Genomic DNA, 19,982 nt, shown 5'->3' with positions numbered 1-19,982 from the left:
GTTAGTAGTATTCTTCCAATATTAATCTCTTAGTTTTGGTAAGTGTACCGTAGATATATCAGATGTTCACATTAGGAAGCTAGGTAAAGCTAGGTGACCCAGCTTCATGCTCCTTAACCCTGAGCCTATGTAGGGGGAAGAGACAAGGGAAAGAGCAAGAGCAGAGAGAGAGGTGTGAGCCATGAGGTGTATATGGCCCAGGTTGTTCGAGGACAATCAGGGTCCAAGTAACAGTTCTGCCGCTAACTGGCTCCTTAATATTGGGCAAGTTACTAATATATTTAAATCCTGCCTTGACCACTCTAAACAAGGGATTTGAGGAAGCTTTTCATAAAATACATGTACATAATCGAGGACCTTAAAAGGAAAGTGGATCAAAATCATGACAGAAAATGAGGCAACAGCTAACATAGTGGCTAGGGTGATGGGGAAGCAAAACGTGGCTTCGATTTTCTCAATGATCAAATGGAGAGTGTCATCACGAGAGGCAAATGAAAGAAACCAATTATGAAAGTGCCTGTGAAAACACGGCATGGGTGTGAGTTACTCTGATAGTGTTAGTCTTGCCTGAGCCCTCAGAAACATATAGAGGGCAGGCAGCCCATCTGAAATCTACGTGGCAAAACTCATCTCTCTGGCCAGGTGTGCGCCTCTGTATCCGCCTAACAGAGACAGCACAGACAGCAGACAGTCTGAGCCAAGAGGGATCAGCAAGTTGTAACACACACCTCTCTGACCACGCTAAACACGTAATCACCCAAATCACAGCTGTTTCTCCTGAGCCTTTATCTTGGACGCTGGCTCAGCAGCCCAGGAACGTGTAATCCACACTAGGACAGCACCTTCCCCAGACGTTTCTGCTCCTGGCTGGACTTGTGCTTACTCTGCACTAATCTCACCTTGGAAACCATGCTCAGGAGGAAAGAAAGATCCATGGAAGAAGAGTCTGGGATCAATGAACAGAGAAGATTAAGGAAAATTAGGATCATATACATCCTAGAAACCAAGCACTGAATATTCAGGATGAAATCACGCTATGTTAACACAAGTTGCCATGGCACAAAATTTGATGATTCCCTTAAAGTTACCAAGATGACAAAGGATCTCAGTTATTAGGGCAGACGCCATGGCACGGGCCCCCAAAACATCAGTCTAAGGCTCACGTAGAATTTTCGGTTACTAGCTATGGTGAAAAAGCATTATGGGAGGATGGAAGGGTGGCCCTCAAAGGTATGACCAGGGACCTTTCACAGAGAAGCACTTACACTGACTTGGACAAACTCACGGGAACAGTGATGTAACAGAGGGTTACATTCTGATTTGATCAAAGGCCTGAAGCTCAACTTTTTACAGAAATAAATACAAACTGAATTAATCATACGCAATACCTCTGCTTATGAATTAATACTGAATTAATCATACTGAATTAATCATAAGCAATACCTCTATGGCCTAAGTTATACGGCTTTCCAAGGTAGGAAGCAAACAATAAAACACCAACCAGTCTGTTGAAATTTACTGGGACCATTCCCAGGAGTTAGAGAAAAAGAAAGGGAATTAATATTATAACTTGGGCCAGGAGCCAGAGATGCCTACAGAAGGGGCTGTGGGTAAAACTCGCAGACAACACATACACAGCGTTGGGAACGGCTAGTGTGAGGCTGGGAGCGCAGAGGCCCAGGCCTTGTAGACCGCATCACACCAGCTGGTTGCTGACTGCACAGCCCGGTGAGGTCTGTGCTATGCCATTTGGTGAAAGACGGTGGTTTTGGTTATTTTTCTACAAATCCATCCTTAGGTAAGAGCGCTGAGTGAACAGAATGCTGTTGGAAGGAGAGGGGGAGAGATAGAGACACAGAGAGAAAGAGAGAGAGAGAGAAATTAACAAGTATCCATAAACCTCTCTCTGCTCACAGCAGGGAAAAAGTAACAGGAGTGGGAGAACAGGATGAGAAAGGCTGATTTGATCGCATCTTTAAGACAACGTGACTACTGTCTGCCTCCTAGCCCTGAGGATGTGAAAGGGAGTAGCCAAGACCCTGATCTTAGAGGTTAGGAGAGAGCGGGGAGGGAGAGGTGGGTGAGACACACTGGACCAATAAACACATGCCCAAGGGCCATGCCGGAAGCCAGTACCAGGCTGAGAGGGGTGGTGAACAAAGAAAGGACTGGCCAGTTTCAACAGAGTAGGGAACACCTTGACCTTAGGTTTTCCTGTACTGGGGAAGGGAAAGCAAGCACGTTCTGGGCAGAGAAGAGTTAAAGCCAAGACATGGATGTCTTAACACTTGAAATGTTAAGGTTTCTCTTATTTGAATTCTTATTTGAGATTTTCTTTGGTCTTCTGCTAAATATTTTCCTTTCTTAAGCATACGATTTTTACTTAGAATTTCATTGATCGGTATAGAGCAGGTAAAATCATTCTAGGAGACTCCACACAAATAGAAGGCACTCTGGTTGACTCCTGAATGAGTGCAGCCTCTGCGAGATACATAGATTCCTTACAGAAAGTTATTTTTCACTCCAACTATTAATATTTTCAATTAAACCTGCTTAGTGTGAACAGGCAAAATTACCTGACATTTACAGCCATCTCATTTCTGTTCCCGTAAACTATTGGCCTGAAGAGATCTGATCTTTCCTCGGGTGGGTCCTTCCTCACCTTAGGTGGAAGGTGCCACCTGCTTTTCTACTTCATGACTCTCCTGGGCACCAGGAGTCCTGTCTTCTCCAGACATTCTATTTTGAACGTAACTGAAGTGGGTCTGGTGAGTTCAGATTTATTAAGGGGCTAGAATGCTTATTGAAGGGGTAAACCTTTGGAGATATTTTGAATCAGATTATGCTGATACCAACTTCAGAGAAATTGCTGACTCTGAAATAACAAAAGGAATAGGAACACATTTTTAGAATTCCACTCATCACTCTGACACAGTAACTATTGAGGTATATTTGCACCTGAGTCATATCCTACAAATGGGTTAAGAACACGGTATGTAAGAAAGCTAGTAACTAGTGCCCTCTGAAGCTCTCTTCGAGGAAGTTTAAAGAGAAGAGTTCAGGTTCTGCTTTACAGGTGTCACAGCTGTAACGATTGTGTTGTTTGTTTTTGCGGTACATGGGCCTCTCACTGTCGTGGCCTCTCCCGTTGCGGAGCACAGGCTCCGGACGCGCAGGCTCAGCGGCCATGGCTCACGGGCCCAGCCGCTCCGTGGCACGTGGGATCTTCCCGGACCGGGGCACAAACCCGTGTCCCCTGCATCGGCAGGCGGACTCTCAACCACTGTGCCACCAGGGAAGCCCAACAGCTGTAATGATTTACATGACTGGGAAGGTGGCATGTCATCCCCAGGGCCTCAGGGCTATAAACAGAGCCAAAGAGTAGAGGAAAGCCTTACTGCTGTCTCTGTAGTTCCAAACATCTTCATCTGGTCTTAAGTTACTCCAGTTGGGTCAGCCCTCCAGATGGCCTGCTGGTCCAGCACATTACTTACTTTTTCTTCCATTATGTTTGAGAGTGTTTCTCATCGTATAAAAAAGTATGAAAGTACCTTTAGTTTAGCTGAAGATGTGTGTATTTAAAAGGTGGAAAGACAACTCTTTACATACATCTGCTAATTTAGAAAGCCCAAATAATTTGAAAATAGTCCTCCGTAGTCACTAATCAAATATGGAGACTACACCAGGGGGTCTGGCAAACTCCAGCCCGCAAGCCCAGGCCTGTTCCTGTAAATAGTTGTACTGGACCACAGCCCTGTTCATTTGTTTACAGACTGTCCACAGCTGCTTTCCTGCTACAACAGCAGACAGAGCAGTTGTAACAGAGACTGTATGGCCTGCAAAATGTAAAACATTTACTATCTAGAGCTTAACAGGAAGAATTTGCCATCATCTGGACCACAACCAAAGTATTCCAATCTGGGAAGGGTTAAAATACATAAATATATACATAAATAAATTTATATACTCACACACACGCACGTACACACACTGGATTGTTCTCAGGAAAAGAAACAACCCAAAGAATACATTACGAGACGCTTCCCCTTCATCATACCTTTTTTTTTTCATCATACCTTTTAAAACATCTTACATCCCCAGTACCACACTCAGGCCACACCAAGTATAAAGGGTTACAAATATTCAGATTTTATTATAAATAAAATACTGTTTTTTTTTTTAACATAAAAAATGCCAAGTGTTGCATTTTATTTACTACCCTGGAGAGCAAGACCGTAGAGATTAAGGCAAACAGCTAAAGTGAAGGCACATGGAAAAGGGCCACGGTTGGAATTAAGAGGGAATATTCCAGGGAACAGCTGTGTATGTTCCCTGTGACACCCAGCATTCTGCAGCAGCCATCCTGTCGATTTTATTACATAAAATACAGATAACTGGAACTATACAATAAAATAATGGCTATATTGCAGGTGTGTAATTAAGGTATTGTCTTATAAGGAACTTTTATTTTAAAAATAAAATTCTGTTTAAAAATATACCACACAGATGGAAAAGGAGAAAAGAAACAACAACAAATCCCCCAAATTTCACTGTGGCCTAAGACTTACTGGAGTGAACCTGACCCACAGGCTAGAGGGTAAACTACCTTAGCAGTCTATCTTCAGTCCTTTCCCTGAAACCTTGACCAAAATGTCTCATAGGATGTGGCCACTTAAAAAAGAGGAACTAGCTAGGAAACACTGATATGAACACTTGGCAAGAAAGAGCCAGGCCTCCTGCGATAGGAGAAGAGGCCTGAGAAGAGGAATGGAGTGGAAGCTTAGGAGGATGCCAGGTCAAAACACCAGTAAGTCAACTCTGGGATGCAAGGAGGAGATGGAAAGGGGAAGAACTAAGGCAGACCACCTCTCCCACTCTATGCAGCATGATCCCTGATGCACTACGGGCACTCAAGTAATTATGCACCCCTTATAAAAATGACCCCATCCAGCTCCAACAACTGCCAGAGGGCATTTCTCACTCACTCCTGGCTCGGCTCACACTGATGGTAAAGATGCCCTTCAGCAGACTTTCCTAATTCCATCCTTCCCTGTGGAGCCGGCGTTCCTGCTCTGGGGCAGCCACTAAGAACAACATCGTGCTGTGGTTGAGGACCACCAGGACTGCAACGGAAGAGGGTTCGAGGTACCTCTTTATCGTGGCTGTGTGTGGAGGAAAGCAGGTGGATGTGAATGTCAGAAAACGGACATGCTGCAAACACAAGGCGAAGGGCAAAGCAACAGGGAACAAATCCAATCCAAAGAACCGCAGATGGAAGGGAAGGAGGTATACAGACACGTTGTGCTGGTGAAGAGGAAAAATGAAGTGAAGAAGTGAACGGACAGTGCCATTCTAGAAACAGGACCAAGTATATTTACATAAACTCCTTACTCTATAATCATGATAAACAAAAAAACATTCACACAAAAATATAAATTTGAAATAATTAATAGCACCAGTGTGTCAGATAATAGTTTCTTTCCCCTGCTACGCAAAGTACAAAGTTGCATAGTGTTAAAGGCTATATATGAATCTCGAAAGCGGGTTGGTAGGAGGAAGGGGTTTGTGGCAGAGAATCGTCACGCTGTGACCTTAGAAGAAAACCACAGAGCTGAGGGTCAGAAGTTGAGAAGCTCACTAGGAAACTCCATGTAAGGGTCTTCCCTCTACGCTTAGAGGGAAGGTTTAGAGGTGGGTTTAAATCACAAAGTGCAGGAACGAGATGGTGTTGGCAGCTGTGTGAAATACTGAGTGCAAGTATTTGTCACCAGGATTTGGCAAACAATGTGTTTTGAGGGGTTCTACAAGATGGGAACATCAGGAGAAAACTGAGGCTAAGGGTCAAATGTTTCATCTCTCCCCAATGGAAGAAAAATGGATATGTGGGATCCTGACAGTACAAGTTGCATCTAAGTTCTATCCCTTTGCTAGAAAAGACTATAGGACAAGGAGGCTTTTGTTTTGTTTTGTCAAGATCGTAAGGACCACCTGTTCTCTGCCAGGTAACAACACTAGTTCCAAGATTAATATTCTAAAAAAGCTCTAAGAATTAGTGTGATTTTGGAAAAAACCTTAGTGGTTATCATATCCCTGTTTCTTCTGCATAAATTCCATCTATAGGAATAGAAGACGTCTATTGGTGAGTGCAAGCTGCCCATCCAGATTTAAATTGTCAGCTGCCCAAAGATCTGAAAAACAGTTTATCTTCCTAGTCAGTTATTAACATCTGAGAAAACGTTCGGCCACTTCTGCAGTCTCACATCGTCCTGGAGACTGTCATAAATCATTGCATCCTTACCCGTGGGATGGCTCAGTGTCCTAAACTCAAAATAGCTAAAACAACAGATGATGGCTCTCGACAGTCTAAATGACCAATACCTTTGGCACAGGATGTGTATTTCCTTTTGCTTAAAAGGAGGAGGGGCAGGAGATGTGGATGCATTTTCTTTACCTATAGACTGGATATACTGGCCATCACAATGCTACTGTCAATAGCCAAACTTCTCCTTCATAGAAACAAGAGTACTGAGACTGAGGAGGTTCTGTTGGCATCAGAGAGAAAGGGAGGGCTACTGGCTCAGCCCTGGCCCACAACGGTTCCCACGAAGGGTTTAAGCCACTGTACAGCAACGCAGGATGCCACGTCCTTAGGCGACTCAGAAGGGAAAGGTGGGTCTAAGGGACCACCACTAAGTGGAAGAGAGACTTTATTAGATAAAACCCTTTGTTCCTGATTCACGATGTTTAATTTGCTTCTCTTTAAACTTTGTGACTTTTCCTGGCTCAAAAGGACAGTGGTGGAGAGCAGCAGAGAGTGGGGGTCTGAAAAATGTAATCTTTGTGTTAAGGCACTCTGTGGCCTCACAGTGGCTCCCTAAAGGAAGACGCTAGGGCTTTTCAATGGACGGGGTGTTGAAGCAGCCGGAGGGTAAGGTCTTCTTGATGTCTTCCAGGTTGCGGATGTCCTTCAGGATCTCCTCAATGTCTCTGTTATAGTCCATGATGGCAGCCTCCTGCCTCCTGGCTTCATTCTCCAGGTTAGACACTTTCCTGTCTAGATCACTGACTTTCATTTCATCTTTGGCTTTGTTCAGGGTACCTTCAATCTCATTTAGCTTGTTCAGGTCCACTGTGTCCAGCTGCCCTGTTGAGTCAGAAAGGACACAGAAGAGGACAGACACATTCAGTGAGAATTATAACATCACTCCGCAAGTATCCCCACCAGCGTTTTTCTAAAGGAAGCCCAGCCCCAGCAGCTGTCGCCATGAAAAAGTGGCCTGAGAACTTGATGCCTGTCATACAAGGGCATTAACAATGCAAACCAGGTACAATCACTGACCTAATCTAGCAGGGATGGGTCAGAGCTTATAATGAATATTGGGGCTGGATTTTTTTTCCTGAGAAGACGGTTTTTGTGAAATGTTTTCTAAATGTATAACAACCATGTCCTAGACCTTAAGCCTCACTTGTGGTTTTGAAGGTCATCTGGTAACGTGTAATACCTTTTCCACGTTTATATATGTAATCCTTGTGTCTTTTTAGTGTCCTCTAATGAACATAAACATCTTTACGCTAGAACCCTAAGCCCTCAGCTGTTCGATTCCAGGGAAACCGGGTTGTTCTGGGAGTCATGTCCTGCTCGCAAGAGTTAGACACTACTATTATTGGAGCCCTCCTATGGAAAATGGCAAGGGTTGAAATGCTGAAATAATTTCAGCAAAGCTTCACTTTTTTAAAAAATTAATTAATTAATTTTTATTTTTGGCTGTGTTGGGTCTTCGTTTCTGTGCGAGGGCTTTCTCTAGATGCGGCGAGCGGGGGCCGCTCTTCATCGCGGGGTGCAGGCCTCTCACTAGCGCGGCCTCTCTTGTTGCAGAGCACAGGCTCCAGACGCGCAGGCTCAGTAGTTGTGGCTCACGGGCCTAGTTGCTCCGCGGCATGTGGGATCTTCCCAGACCAGGGCTCGAACTCGTGTCCCTGCATTAGCAGGCAGATTCTCAACCACTGCGCCACCAGGGAAGCCCCAAACCTTCGCTTTAAAATTAGCAAGAGGGCTTCCCTGGTGGCCCAGTGGTTGGGAGTCCGCCTGCCGATGCAGGGACACGAGTTCGAGCCCTGGTCTGGGAAGAACCCACGTGCCGCGGAGCGGCTGGGCCCATGAGCCATGGCTACTGAGCCTGCGCGTCCAGAGCCTGTACTCCGCAACGGCAGAGGCCACAACAGTGAGAGGCCCACGTACTGCAAGAATAAATAAATAAATAAATAAAATTAGCAAGAAAAAGAGGTCCTTTTGAAAGGAACTACTTCTATATTAAATGAAAGCAGACAGCCAGCTGCACAACGACCAGCACTTTATGCATACTGAACTTGATTAAATTCTCACCAGATCATTTGACATCAATGATTCTCAGCTGTTACGTAATTTGCCCAAATTTGCACAGCTTACAGGCCACAAAGCAAAGATTCCAACCCAAGTCTGACTAACTTTAAAATACAACCTTTTCTGTCACAAAACCTACCTCTTCCAGCTTACTTTCATTTTAAAGTCCATCTGCTGGCACATAATTTATTATTCTTGAAAATTGAGACAGATAAAAATATCACACACACCTCCCAAAAAAACCCCCCACAAAACAAAACACTGACCAAAACCAAACTTTAAAGGCTATCACATTAAAATAGAGTGCCTTGCTTACAAAGCTGTACTGGCTAGAGTATTACAACTTTATAATAGAGGCTGGTGACAAAAGTACATCTGCCCTATAATGAGGCCTGCTCCCTGTATCAAACTGGATTAAAGGAACATTTTAATATGCTTATATTTCCTTCAAAAAGAAAGCGTTCTCTCTTTTGGCATAAAAACTGTCACCTCATCCAATTAGCCTTTAATCGATTATCCTTTAAAGTGTTCTTTTATTCTGTCATTGAAATCCTTCACTTTAAATCCTTTAAAGACATTCTGCCAGCAGGATGAACTAAGAATAATCACTGTTCGATTGTAACATAAACCTTGACCATAAATGAGCCACCCTAGCTGGAAGCATATCTTCAAAATTTTATTAAGTCCTCAGACCACGGTCAGATTCCAATACTGAGTCAGATTCCATGGAAGGACCTAGCAAGTACATGTTGAATTAATACAACTTAAAGTCACGATTCAGTTCATACGGTCTTTGCACTGTAGTATCTACTTTTGAGTCAACTATCTCAGATCCCAAGAACAGTACCAAGAATTCAAAGGCTGCCTAACAAGACTCTATGGTTACTTACCCAGCTGCTCCAGGAGGTCATTAATAAGGTTGAGGAGGCTGGTGACAGAGTTTTTGGCCTTTCTGGCATTGATCTCAGCTTCCTGAGCAGCCTGTGAAGCCTGTACAGGGAAAAAAGGATAAATGATACAGTAGTCTTGATGATACATTTTTATCTTCTTGAAGTATCTTTTCCCCAATGAGTCAACAAATCTAATTTTCAGATGGTTTCCCTTCTTCTAACTCGTGAAACTATTAGCTCCTACTGTGGAGATGTTCTTTTTTGGTCATATCTTCATGTTGAGGATGTGGCTATTTTTAATTCACTTCATAGTCATGAGGAGGCAGTCAGTATGCCTACAATGACTGTATCTGTCTTTCAAAGATCAAGGTTACCTCCTTTTCTCACTTTCTCACTCAGGAACACATGGAGGTGTATTCATAATAAAACCCATCAAGCAGAAACAAGTTACTTTTTAAGGACGAGTATAAAAACTACCGTTTTAGAACCAAAACATGCCCTCTGGGATGATCTTAGAGACTTGATTGTCAGAAATGTCCTATTCTCAGAAATTTTTCATAATTAAGTGACATTCTTCTAAAACTCCCTCTCCCCAGGCAGTCACACAAATACACACATACAAACTGGGGCAATACAATTTACATTTAAAAAATCAACCAAAGGTAAATATATTGGGGAAAATTCCATGAAACCTGAACAAATACACTTGTGCATGAGTCACAGGAAATGACAATGGAAGAGGAAGTGTCTAAGTATCAGAAAACAGATGCTCTCACAAATAAATCTGGTCAGGATATACATGAGTAGCTTTGAGCTTCCTACCACAGAACTGTTTTTCCTAGCTTTTCTGGGTCAAGAGAATACAAAAGTTTTGGATAGAAACAATGTGAAAATTTTAAAAAGAAAAAGAAAGCAACGGAAAAAACCTTCACAAATAAACGATTAACCTCTGTTCAAACTGCAGCCATTCTCACTGCACCTTCCCAGGCTGTCTGAGAGTGTTCTAGCAGAGCTGTAAAGGACTCTGCTACGGCCATACCATTACATTTAACCTGCTCTCTGCAGCCTCCTCTTCCAAGAACAACTGTGAGCCTTCACTCTTTCCCAGGTTACGGACTGCAACAATACTGATGCAATGTTGGCCTTTCAGGATTGATACTTAAATATAAATGGCATAGTATATATGAGGGTGCCTTGTGCGCCTTAGAAGTTACTTACCAAAAGGAACAAAAGATGGATCTTCTTTCTACCCTTTTAATTGAATTCATACCCTTTTTTGAAGCTTATAGAGAATATATATCTTTTCCTTTCCTTCAACAGGCTCTAAATCTAATGTTTCTATAACTGTATTAAAACATAAAATCCAGAGACCCTCAGCACGTATGAAATATACACATTTTTACTATATGGGAATTTCCACTTGAGCCATACCTTGCTATAGAAAATGAGGACAATTCAAAACAACAAAAAAATGCATAGTAAAATAAGGTATTTGCACAGCGATGCTTCCTGTTATCACTTCCCTAGGGACTTCTTTACCTAGATTAACAGGCTTAGTAGTTCTTCTTTCCATCCCAAGGTGAAAATGATCTACAGTGAAGGGTGTGATTTATAGCAGGAGTGGAAGAAGGGTCCCTTCCTTGCACTGAAGGTCCACAATTAAACAAGTTCATGTCTATCATTACTGTGGTTATAATCAGATTGAACTGTAAAGGAATATTTCCACTGTGACTCCATCAATGTCTTTCAGAAGCAAAATACAGCACAAAACAGAACCTAGTCCTTTGTTGGGCCATGCATTCACAAGTCAATTTTGTTACAAACAGGGCTATGTATACACATCATCACAAAAAGTGGAAAATCAAATTGGATGTAAGTTTGATATGTTTTGTCATCTTCAAAAATGTCCTTTTACACAAGAAACTGGTCTTTGTCTTTAGGCAGCAAGTTGCTGGGAGAATAAGAGGAGGACGGAAATTAACTTTTCATTGCATGCCTTTTGTTCTTTTTTGATTTTATACCACCTATGATTTACCCATACAAAAATATAAAGACATACTTTTAAATGTCCTAAAACCTCAAATGTGTAAAACAGTGTTTTTCTTTTAACTGAGAGTAGCTTTGGGAAGGAACTATTGTGCAACAATCTGGCAGAAGATCCAAATTCTTTGTCTTCTATGTAAGTTACTAACCCGATTCTTGACCAGAAAACACAATTAAAAACAGAAGTCAATATGAAAAAGACTCTTCTCAACAAGTTAGGGATCTTTATTATTAAACACCCTTCACTTTCTGCCCATTAGCAAACATTTGCCAAAATCACTTACCATCCCTGCCATCATCATATCCTGGTCAGCATCATCTTGTTTTTTCTTCAGCTCCTTTTCTGCTTCCTGTAGCTGTTTCAACATATTATTCACCTCGTTATCCAGATCTGTAACTTCTGCAAAAGTCCTCTCAGCTTCTGCCTTGGTGCTGGTAGCATTCTAGGCACAAAGTAAACAATTCCTAATGAAAAAAAGTTTTCCTTTTTCTAAAGTAGGCTGCCACTCCTTTTATAATCTGTAAAATGGTTCAAAAATATGATCCAGAAAGAACAGGGCAATAATTTGTACTATATGTTGAATTACGTTTAGTTGGGCTACAAATTTAATGAAAAAATAACATTACCACCTAACATAACATTTTATATTTTATAAAGCACTTTAATTTGTATCCTCTAGTTTAATCCTGTTAATAAAAATTCCTGTTCTATCGTTGCCATTTTCAGTTGGGGTCACATAGTTGCAACATTTAAATGGTGTATACTTGCCACCACATTGTACTGATTAGACTCTTTCGCTTGGATAATTTTCTATTCAAAGCTAGCCTTATTCTATTGATACTTGGCAGTTCATCATAATGTACAAAAAGTCCGTAATTCTGAAATATATTTTATAAAATATAATTAATCCAAGAAACTAAAAAATGTGTGTGATTTTCAAACACATAATAAGTTTAGAATCAACTCCAATTTCTCCTTTAAATAAAACAGATTTATCTTTAAGTAGGAGAAAGCCAGCCTAGAGAAATTATTCTTTAAGATGAGTAGAAAGAATCCTAGCACTGGTAACTTCAAAAATTCTAAATAGGTGGGTCTTAGATATGGCAATATGCTTGAAAGGGGGTCTTAAAAACTGTACTGACTTGGCACTGTATATAAGATGGAAAAAATATCAATTGTTCATGTCAAGGAATTGTGTTTACTTAGAAAGAATCTGATTTTTTGTGGGCAGGAGCTTGATGGGTCACTGAAGCCAACTCCCCTCCTCAACAACTCAGACCCTGCCACTGAGACACGGCAGAAATTTTAGAGTAAAGGACCCTTTCAATGACTCTCCCTCTTCAATCAATGTGGTTACCTGCTCTAACGCCTAGTAAAAAAAAAAGAACGACAAGGATGGTTTAATATAACTTTACTGGAGTTGAGGAAAAAATTTGCAAGAGCTTTTGGGGGTCTGGAAAGAAACCGGAAAATGACTAGAGAATAGATGAGCAAAGGCTTCGTTTCGGACAAGAGGGGAGAGCACACCTTTTGGACAGCGCTGGCGATCCTCTCCGCCTCGTGGGCCTTGTTCTTGGCCTCGGTGGCATCTGCGGCAGCATTGCCCAGAGCCAGCTGTGCTTCCCTGGTCTTTTCATTGGCTTCGATTATAGTCTGGTTGATGGCAGGGATTCTCCTTAGTGCCTCCTCTGCAGCCGTCTTGTTATCATTTACTCTTCTATCAAAATCTAAAACAGGTTCAAGGAATGCAATTAAACTAAACTCTCAACAAGCCAAAAGGGAACTTTTCAGGGAGCTGCCACTGGATTTTGTTTTATGAACAGTGAAAGTCAGGGGAAAAGACTGAAAAACAGCATGGACTGAAATGTGAGAACAAAGCACATAGATCTACATGGAAGATTCATGTGAATGAACACCTGTTTCTGGAAGGCAAATTCTCACTTGGAACATTTGTTTTCATGCAGAGCTGAGTATGCCATCACCTCCACCTCAACCAATATCGAAAGCTGCAGTTTATTCAGTGTTTACTAAGTGTTAGGTACTGAGTTAATAAGAGCTTTATGTGCTTGTGACAAGGCATTGAATCATTTTTATACATGAGAAAATTGAGGATTAAAGAGGTAATTTTTTTCAAGGATTCACACTAAGGAAGAGGTGGATCAGGGATTCTAAACCAAACCCACTGACACAAAGCCCATACATTCAACCATTATTCTATAAAGCTTCTGCAATATATAGAGCTTATGTTTATCAGAGGTGAGTCCAAGGCTACACAGTGAATTGAGCACAGTTCGTTTTTATCTTGGGTGAGGAAAGAAAACATAAAGACTGAGATGCAATTGTCAGAGAAAATTAAAGATCATCTCCATTTACCAACACAAGTCAGCTAAATAGGCGTATCTTGGTTACAGGCAATATCTTTTTTTGGCTTCCATACCGAAGAATGCTGGGGTAAGATGACGTGAGCGCTGGGATTTTTCTTTGAAATACTTTACCATAAAAAAAGGTAGGGTAGGGACTTCCCTGGTGGCACAGTGGTTAAGAATCCACCTGCCAATGTAGGGGACACGGGTTTGATCCCTGGTCCGGGAAGATCCCACAGGCTGCGGAGCAACTAAGACCGTGCGCCACAACTACTGAGGCTGTGCTCTAGAGCCCGCGAGCCACAACTACTGAGCCCAAGTGCCACAACTACTGAAACCCATGCGCCTAGAGCCCGTGCTCCACAACGAGAGAAGCCACCGCGATGAGAAGCCTGCACACCGCAACGAAGAGTAGCCCCCGCTCACTGCAACTAGAGAAAGCCCGTACACAGCAACAATGACCCAACGCAGCCAAAAATCAATTAAAAAATAAAGCACTATCAGGTGATGTGTAAAGCAGTAATTGTTGGCTTTAATTATATGCATTAACTGATAAAAAATTTTTTTTAAAAAAAGATAGGGTAGGTGTTGGGGGATGAAGTAAGTGCAGTAAAAATCTTAACTGCTGAATCTGAATGACAGGTATATGGGATGTTTTATACTATTATCTCTTGTGCTGTATGTGTTCAGAAAGTCTCATAGTAAAAACTTTTTTACAAAAGAGAGAATCACCCTAATGAAGGAGACATACAAATTTACCCGGTTATCTGACCCTCTCATACCTTTCAGGTTGCTGAGAATGTCATTGGCTTCTTGTAAGGTATTTCGTCCCTTTTTAGCAGCTTCTTCCGCAAGAGCCTTGGCAGCATCCGCTCGGGCTAGCAGTTGGTCGGCAGTCTGCAAACACGTGGCAGATAAGAGGACAAACCCTCCAAGGTAAAGCCCTTCTCTCTCCTAACAGACCAGGCACCTACAAGCCACCACCCTGACACTGGCCAGTATACAGCAGGTTAGGCCTGGGCATCAGCATAAGGCCCTCCTCTGAATACTCTTTCATGTGTTTTGTTGCTTCTGCAATTGCGGTAACATCACAGACACAGCCTACAGTCAGGCAGTTTCAATTTTTGCCTCGAGAAACGAAGCAACTTGCAAAGCAAACCAACCTGCTGTTCGGTCTTTCCTTTTTCCAGAAGGTTCTTTACTTCAAATTCCTTCCCTCTCATGTCCTGTCTGAGGTCCTCATAATCTTTTAACTTCTGGTCAATCAGACGATCCAGATCCTCAGCTTCCTTCTTTATTTTATTTGCCTCATTCTATGAGAAGCAAGTAAGATCATTATATTTTAGGCAAAACAACTAAACTGACGAAAAGGTAGGCTTAGTAATTCTATACTTAGTGGACATTTTCTAAAGAATAGCACAGGTCAAGATTTTATGGACCTCTTTAAAAAATTGAGGTATACTTACACATACTGAAATGCACAGCACTTAGTCTGATGAGTTTTGACAAATATATTCACCTGTGTAACCAACACCCCAAACAAGATACAGAATATTTCCACCCAGGAAATTCCCTTGTATCTCTTTCCAGTCAATTTCCACACCCACCTTTCCAACAATGCAGCTGCCACTGGTCTGGTTTTTATCATCATAGATTAGTTTTGCCTATTGTCAAATTCCACATATATGGAATCATACAGTATGTACACGTCTGAGGAGACCTAAAACTTTATGGTAAAAACGAAGTCAACACCTCAGATGTAAAAAGTGAAACTTAATAAATTGCAAGTTTAATGTAAAAAATACACCACTTATATAGAACTTGGTATGAAGATTCATGATTAGAGTACAGATGAAATAAAACACTACCAATCCCTAAATATTTTACCTGCCCCAAAGCATCCCGATATAGTTCTTTCATTTAAACCATTCTTTTATTTCTCTCTTGTTCAAAACCAGGGTAACGACCTAGGTGTAGTCTGTTTTAATTAATCCAAATATATTATAATTTGGATTTATATCCAAGATTTAGGAGTGATTATTCCTATCACTAAAGGAGTCTTTGCTATTTAATGTTTATAACCACAGGATTTTTTTTTTTACCTCAATAAGTTCTATTACCATATCTAAACTAGAACTCAACTTTACCAGTGAGCTGTTGGGAGGACAGAGGAGGTAGGTACTGATGACAGCTGCCGGGCAGTCAGAAGAGCTCTTACCCAGACTGAGGGGGCACGTGGCTGTGTGTTTGGTGGGAAGAGGGTAGGAGCTGTGAATGGGGGACGGCAGTGACAACCAAAGCCTGTGCGTGCAGGCTGTCAGCGCCATACCTCCATGGCTTCTGAGTCCACGGGAGTCAGCTGGGCAACACTGGCATAGATCTCCACGGCTTTCTCACCAGCCCTCTTGGCCTCCTCATGTACTCGGGCAGCTTGCTTCTCTAGATCCTGTGAGATGTTCTTCGCTTGTTCATACCTAAGGAACAAAAGATGTGATGGGATGAAAACCCTAGCTGCTTTTAGCATCTTAATGTTCACCAGATTCATTCCAGTTTAAATCACCGTGATAGTATTTCCAAAACCTCAAAGAAATGTTATATTAAAATGCTATTATTTAATACCAACATAGCTTAAATTTAGATTTCATCTCATCACTTCTATTTAAGGCATATGGTTTACCATATGCTTTCTTATTTCAGACACCTTTTAAATATTTGTAGCTCAAATATATTTTCTCTGCTCACTCGATGGTATTTTTTCTCTTCTCCTTTATGCAGAATTTTAAGCATCATGGCTAGTCATTACCATTCTCTGCTGATACAGTAACTGGATCAAATAAAATCTCTGTGGCTCTACATCCCCTGCTCTAATTACGGCATCATTTCAAAAGCATGATTAACAAAAGAAATCTTACTGCATGAATACATGGCCTGAATTCACCGGCATTTAATTTTTCCTTGAACTGGTGTTACTTACAAGAACAACTGAAGGGCTATAAGCCACTTTTAAATTACACTCACTTTCTATTAAGCTCTTCAATCTCAAATGCTGTTTGATTTTCTCCTGCCAGTGTCCTCAGAAGCAGATTATATGCCTCAGTTGATGTATCATTGGCTGCCTTTGCCACTCGTACAATGTCATCAGCTTCTTGTTTATGGCTGTATAACATAAGAGGAAAAACAAGCCATGAAACACAACCGTCTAAAAGGGAAAGAAGTAGAATTTAGGTAATGCTTACCTTATTAATATACATAAACTAATGTGGGCAAAGGTCCACAAATATTGAAAAAATCTTATAAATTTGGAATTTTGTTATCATTTCAGAGGGGCTGAGTTTATAAATAGCATTCTGTAATCTGAGAAAATGATATTTCCCAAGGATATTAATGATATAAAATGTGTAGGGGCAAATGCTTATATTTCTTAAAAATTACTTTTAAATATAATTATTAAGGGTATTTATGTATGAAACTGTGGATACCAGCAAGAACTCATTTCTCTAGTCATGAACACAAATCCCAGACCTCATCTTTAATTGCTACTCTGGTTCTGTTACTGCATAGTCTTGAAACAACTTTGACTATTCAGATTTCTCACATGCAACCTAGTTACTGGCCAGGAAGAGCAACTCAACAAGGAACATGTCAACAGGGACTCCAGACAAATAACGCACGTTAGCTGGGTAAATGCTAAGGTTTTTTCAACTCTAAAATTTCATATTACATTGTCACACTGCAATACATGGCCATTCTTTTTGATATGATAAACTTTCCTTCAAAATTCATGCATGAAGTACACCACAATTAATTTCCAAGATCTAATTTTCTCGGGAGTTTTCTATAATGTTTTCAGCTGTCTTCTTTTAATCAGAAAATTCAGCTCTGAAACCATGAATGTTCTATGAGCTAAATGACAACAGTTCACACACATTTACAAAGGACAGAAAGAGAGCACATATGGTAAAGCAAGAAGCCAATATAACTGCTCAGACATTGAGGCTAAAATTCTAACATGAGGCTTATTTAAGCACCCTGTACCTATGAGGTCTACTAGCTGTTCTGCAATGCATTCAATAAACATTTATTGAGTACCTACTATATGCCAGACATTGTTTTAAGCATTGGGATTTCAACAGTGAATAAAGCACACAAAAACACCTGCCCTCATGGAGCCTACATTTTAGCAATTTTATTTTTAAAAAATTGTTTTCACTTGATGCCCTCTACAATTTAAAGTCTTCTTAAGAAATTACATTTAATCAGGAATGAAATGGTCTGTTTCTGATTTTCACATGTACTATGGGTTAGTAAATGTTCTCTATTGAAACTTGAAAATTAAACATTTTTGTTGAAAATTTAAAAATGTTTAAAAATAACTAAATTCTATCGAGCTTAATTATCTATTAACTTTAAGGTTTCAAAATTAAAAATCTAAAAAATGTTACGGTTTTCCTTAGATGTGCAAATATAATTTCCCTCCAAACCATCATATTCTAATATTCAAAGTAAATATTCTAATTTCAAAGTAAAGGGAAGCAAAGAGTACATGTAGCTAATCGCATTTCAGAAACGAGAGCAAACTTTGCAAAAGTGCGTTACATGGGAAGTGTGTGTGGGGATAGAATGAAACAACGTGTGCACACCGCGATGAAAGCCATAACTTAACCATTAAAGAGGGAGCTGGAGGTTACCGTTCAGCAAGCTTTCGTGCCTCATCCGCCAAAAGAGTCATGTTGTTTGGGTCCCCTGTAGATTCTGGCTGAGTGATTGACTAGAGAGGAAATAAACAAAGCACTAATCTCAAAGGAATGAATTATTTAAATTTAATAAAGCAAGTGTCAAAACTAAATTTTCACTAGTGTTATTTCGAGAAAGAAGGTCTCTTCTTAATTTCAGAGATCTTCAGGTAACATCAGCATCCTTGATTGTGGATTATTTTTTCTATTTTCAGCAGAGAATAAAGGAAGCTTAGGGACTTCCCTGGTGTCCCAGTGGTTAAGATTCCATGCTCCCAATGCAGGGGGCCTGGATGCGATCCCTGGTTAGGGAGCTAGATCCCGCATGCTGCCACTAAGAGCCCACATGCTGCAACTAAAAGATCCCGCGTGCGGCAGCGAAGATCCTGCGTGCTGCAGCTAAGACCTGGCACAACCAAATAAATAAATAAATATTTAAAAAAAAAGGAAGATTAAATTGCCTAGTGCCATAGAAGGAACAAAACTAGAGAAAGGACCCAGATGTCCTTTGGTTTTAATCCAGTTTGTGATAACTATTTCATGGCAACTATGAGCAATGTGGCTTTCTTGCTCCATGTTTGAAGACAAATAAAAAGATACAAGGAGTCAATTTAGCTGAAGAAGCATTCCACTACCAGTAAAAGCCAAGGGACTCCCTCAGCCCCACCTCAGACCTTCCCAGTCACTCACCACATTGGCAATGGCGACTTTTGCTTTCTCAAGTTCTCTGGATGCGATTTCAATCAACTGCTCTGTGCTTTCTACCCGGGCACAGGCTTGCTCAGCCAAGTTCCCAGTCTCTTCGATGGTATTCCGGATATTCTGCAAACGGCTAATTTGGCTGAATAAGGTGTTATTCACTCTCTGGAGGCGATCCATCAGATTCTGGTCTACATCTGCAATCACAGTGCAGAAGGAAGTCCATAAATTATCTGAGGCGGGGTCGGGCGGGGCGGAACACATATCCTCTCACGTGAAATCTGAGGCGCTGCTTATCCTTACTCTTCCAAACATAGCATCTTTCTGACAAGTTTCCCTAAGTCCATTGGCAGAGCTGGTCAGTCTTCACTGTGCCCAGCAGTAGCACCACTGTTACATTCATCTACGGTCTCCAAGAGGGTTAACTGGAGATTAACACACTGTCTCTCTGCCACTTGACTATGAGTCCCTCATTCTTACTCAACACTGTATCCCCAGTATCACAAAGTGATTGGCAAAGAGAAGACACTCAAAAAATGTCTGCTGAGGGAAAGATTTTGATATTCTAGCATATGCAAGATTGAATCATAAAAATACAATGTTGTTAAAAGTACTACCAGCCCTGAGAGCTGGACATTTTTCTAAACTAGGAAAAAACTCGGTTCAAAACTGATGTTGAGGGACTTCCCTGGTGGCGCAGTGGATAAGCATCTGCCTGCTAAGGCAGGGAACACGGGTTCGAGCCCTGGTCCAGGAAGACCCCACATGCTGCGGACTAAGCCCGTGCGCCACAACTACTGAGCCTGCGCTCTAGAGCCCATGAGCCACAACTACTGAGCCCACATGCCACAACTACTGAAGCCCGCGTGCCTA

The 19,982-nt window shown here is 41.3% G+C and overlaps 1 protein-coding gene across 1 annotated transcript in view; it reads right to left on the bottom strand.

The window, feature by feature from the left end:
• Positions 1-4,128: 4,128 nt before the first annotated feature.
• LAMC1 (laminin subunit gamma 1) overlaps positions 4,129-19,982 on the bottom strand; it is a gene marked incomplete at its 5' end in the record, with an annotated part of 122,799 nt that continues 106,945 nt past the window's right edge. The window contains 10 exons of the mRNA XM_082663389.1: positions 4,129-7,144; positions 9,271-9,370; positions 11,598-11,756; positions 12,842-13,041; positions 14,460-14,574; positions 14,841-14,990; positions 16,007-16,151; positions 16,696-16,833; positions 18,366-18,445; positions 19,101-19,306. Coding sequence (XP_082519515.1) covers positions 6,888-7,144; positions 9,271-9,370; positions 11,598-11,756; positions 12,842-13,041; positions 14,460-14,574; positions 14,841-14,990; positions 16,007-16,151; positions 16,696-16,833; positions 18,366-18,445; positions 19,101-19,306 — 1,550 coding nt within the window. The 3' untranslated portion in view covers positions 4,129-6,887. The remainder of the gene's footprint in view (positions 7,145-9,270; positions 9,371-11,597; positions 11,757-12,841; positions 13,042-14,459; positions 14,575-14,840; positions 14,991-16,006; positions 16,152-16,695; positions 16,834-18,365; positions 18,446-19,100; positions 19,307-19,982) is intronic.

The sequence above is a fragment of the Grampus griseus genome (assembly GCF_964374135.1).
Source record: "Grampus griseus genome assembly, chromosome: 1".
Taxonomy (NCBI): Eukaryota; Metazoa; Chordata; class Mammalia; order Artiodactyla; family Delphinidae; genus Grampus; species Grampus griseus.
The sequence above is the reverse complement of the archived record's forward strand: the minus strand, read 5'-3'. Positions and strand labels throughout refer to the sequence as shown.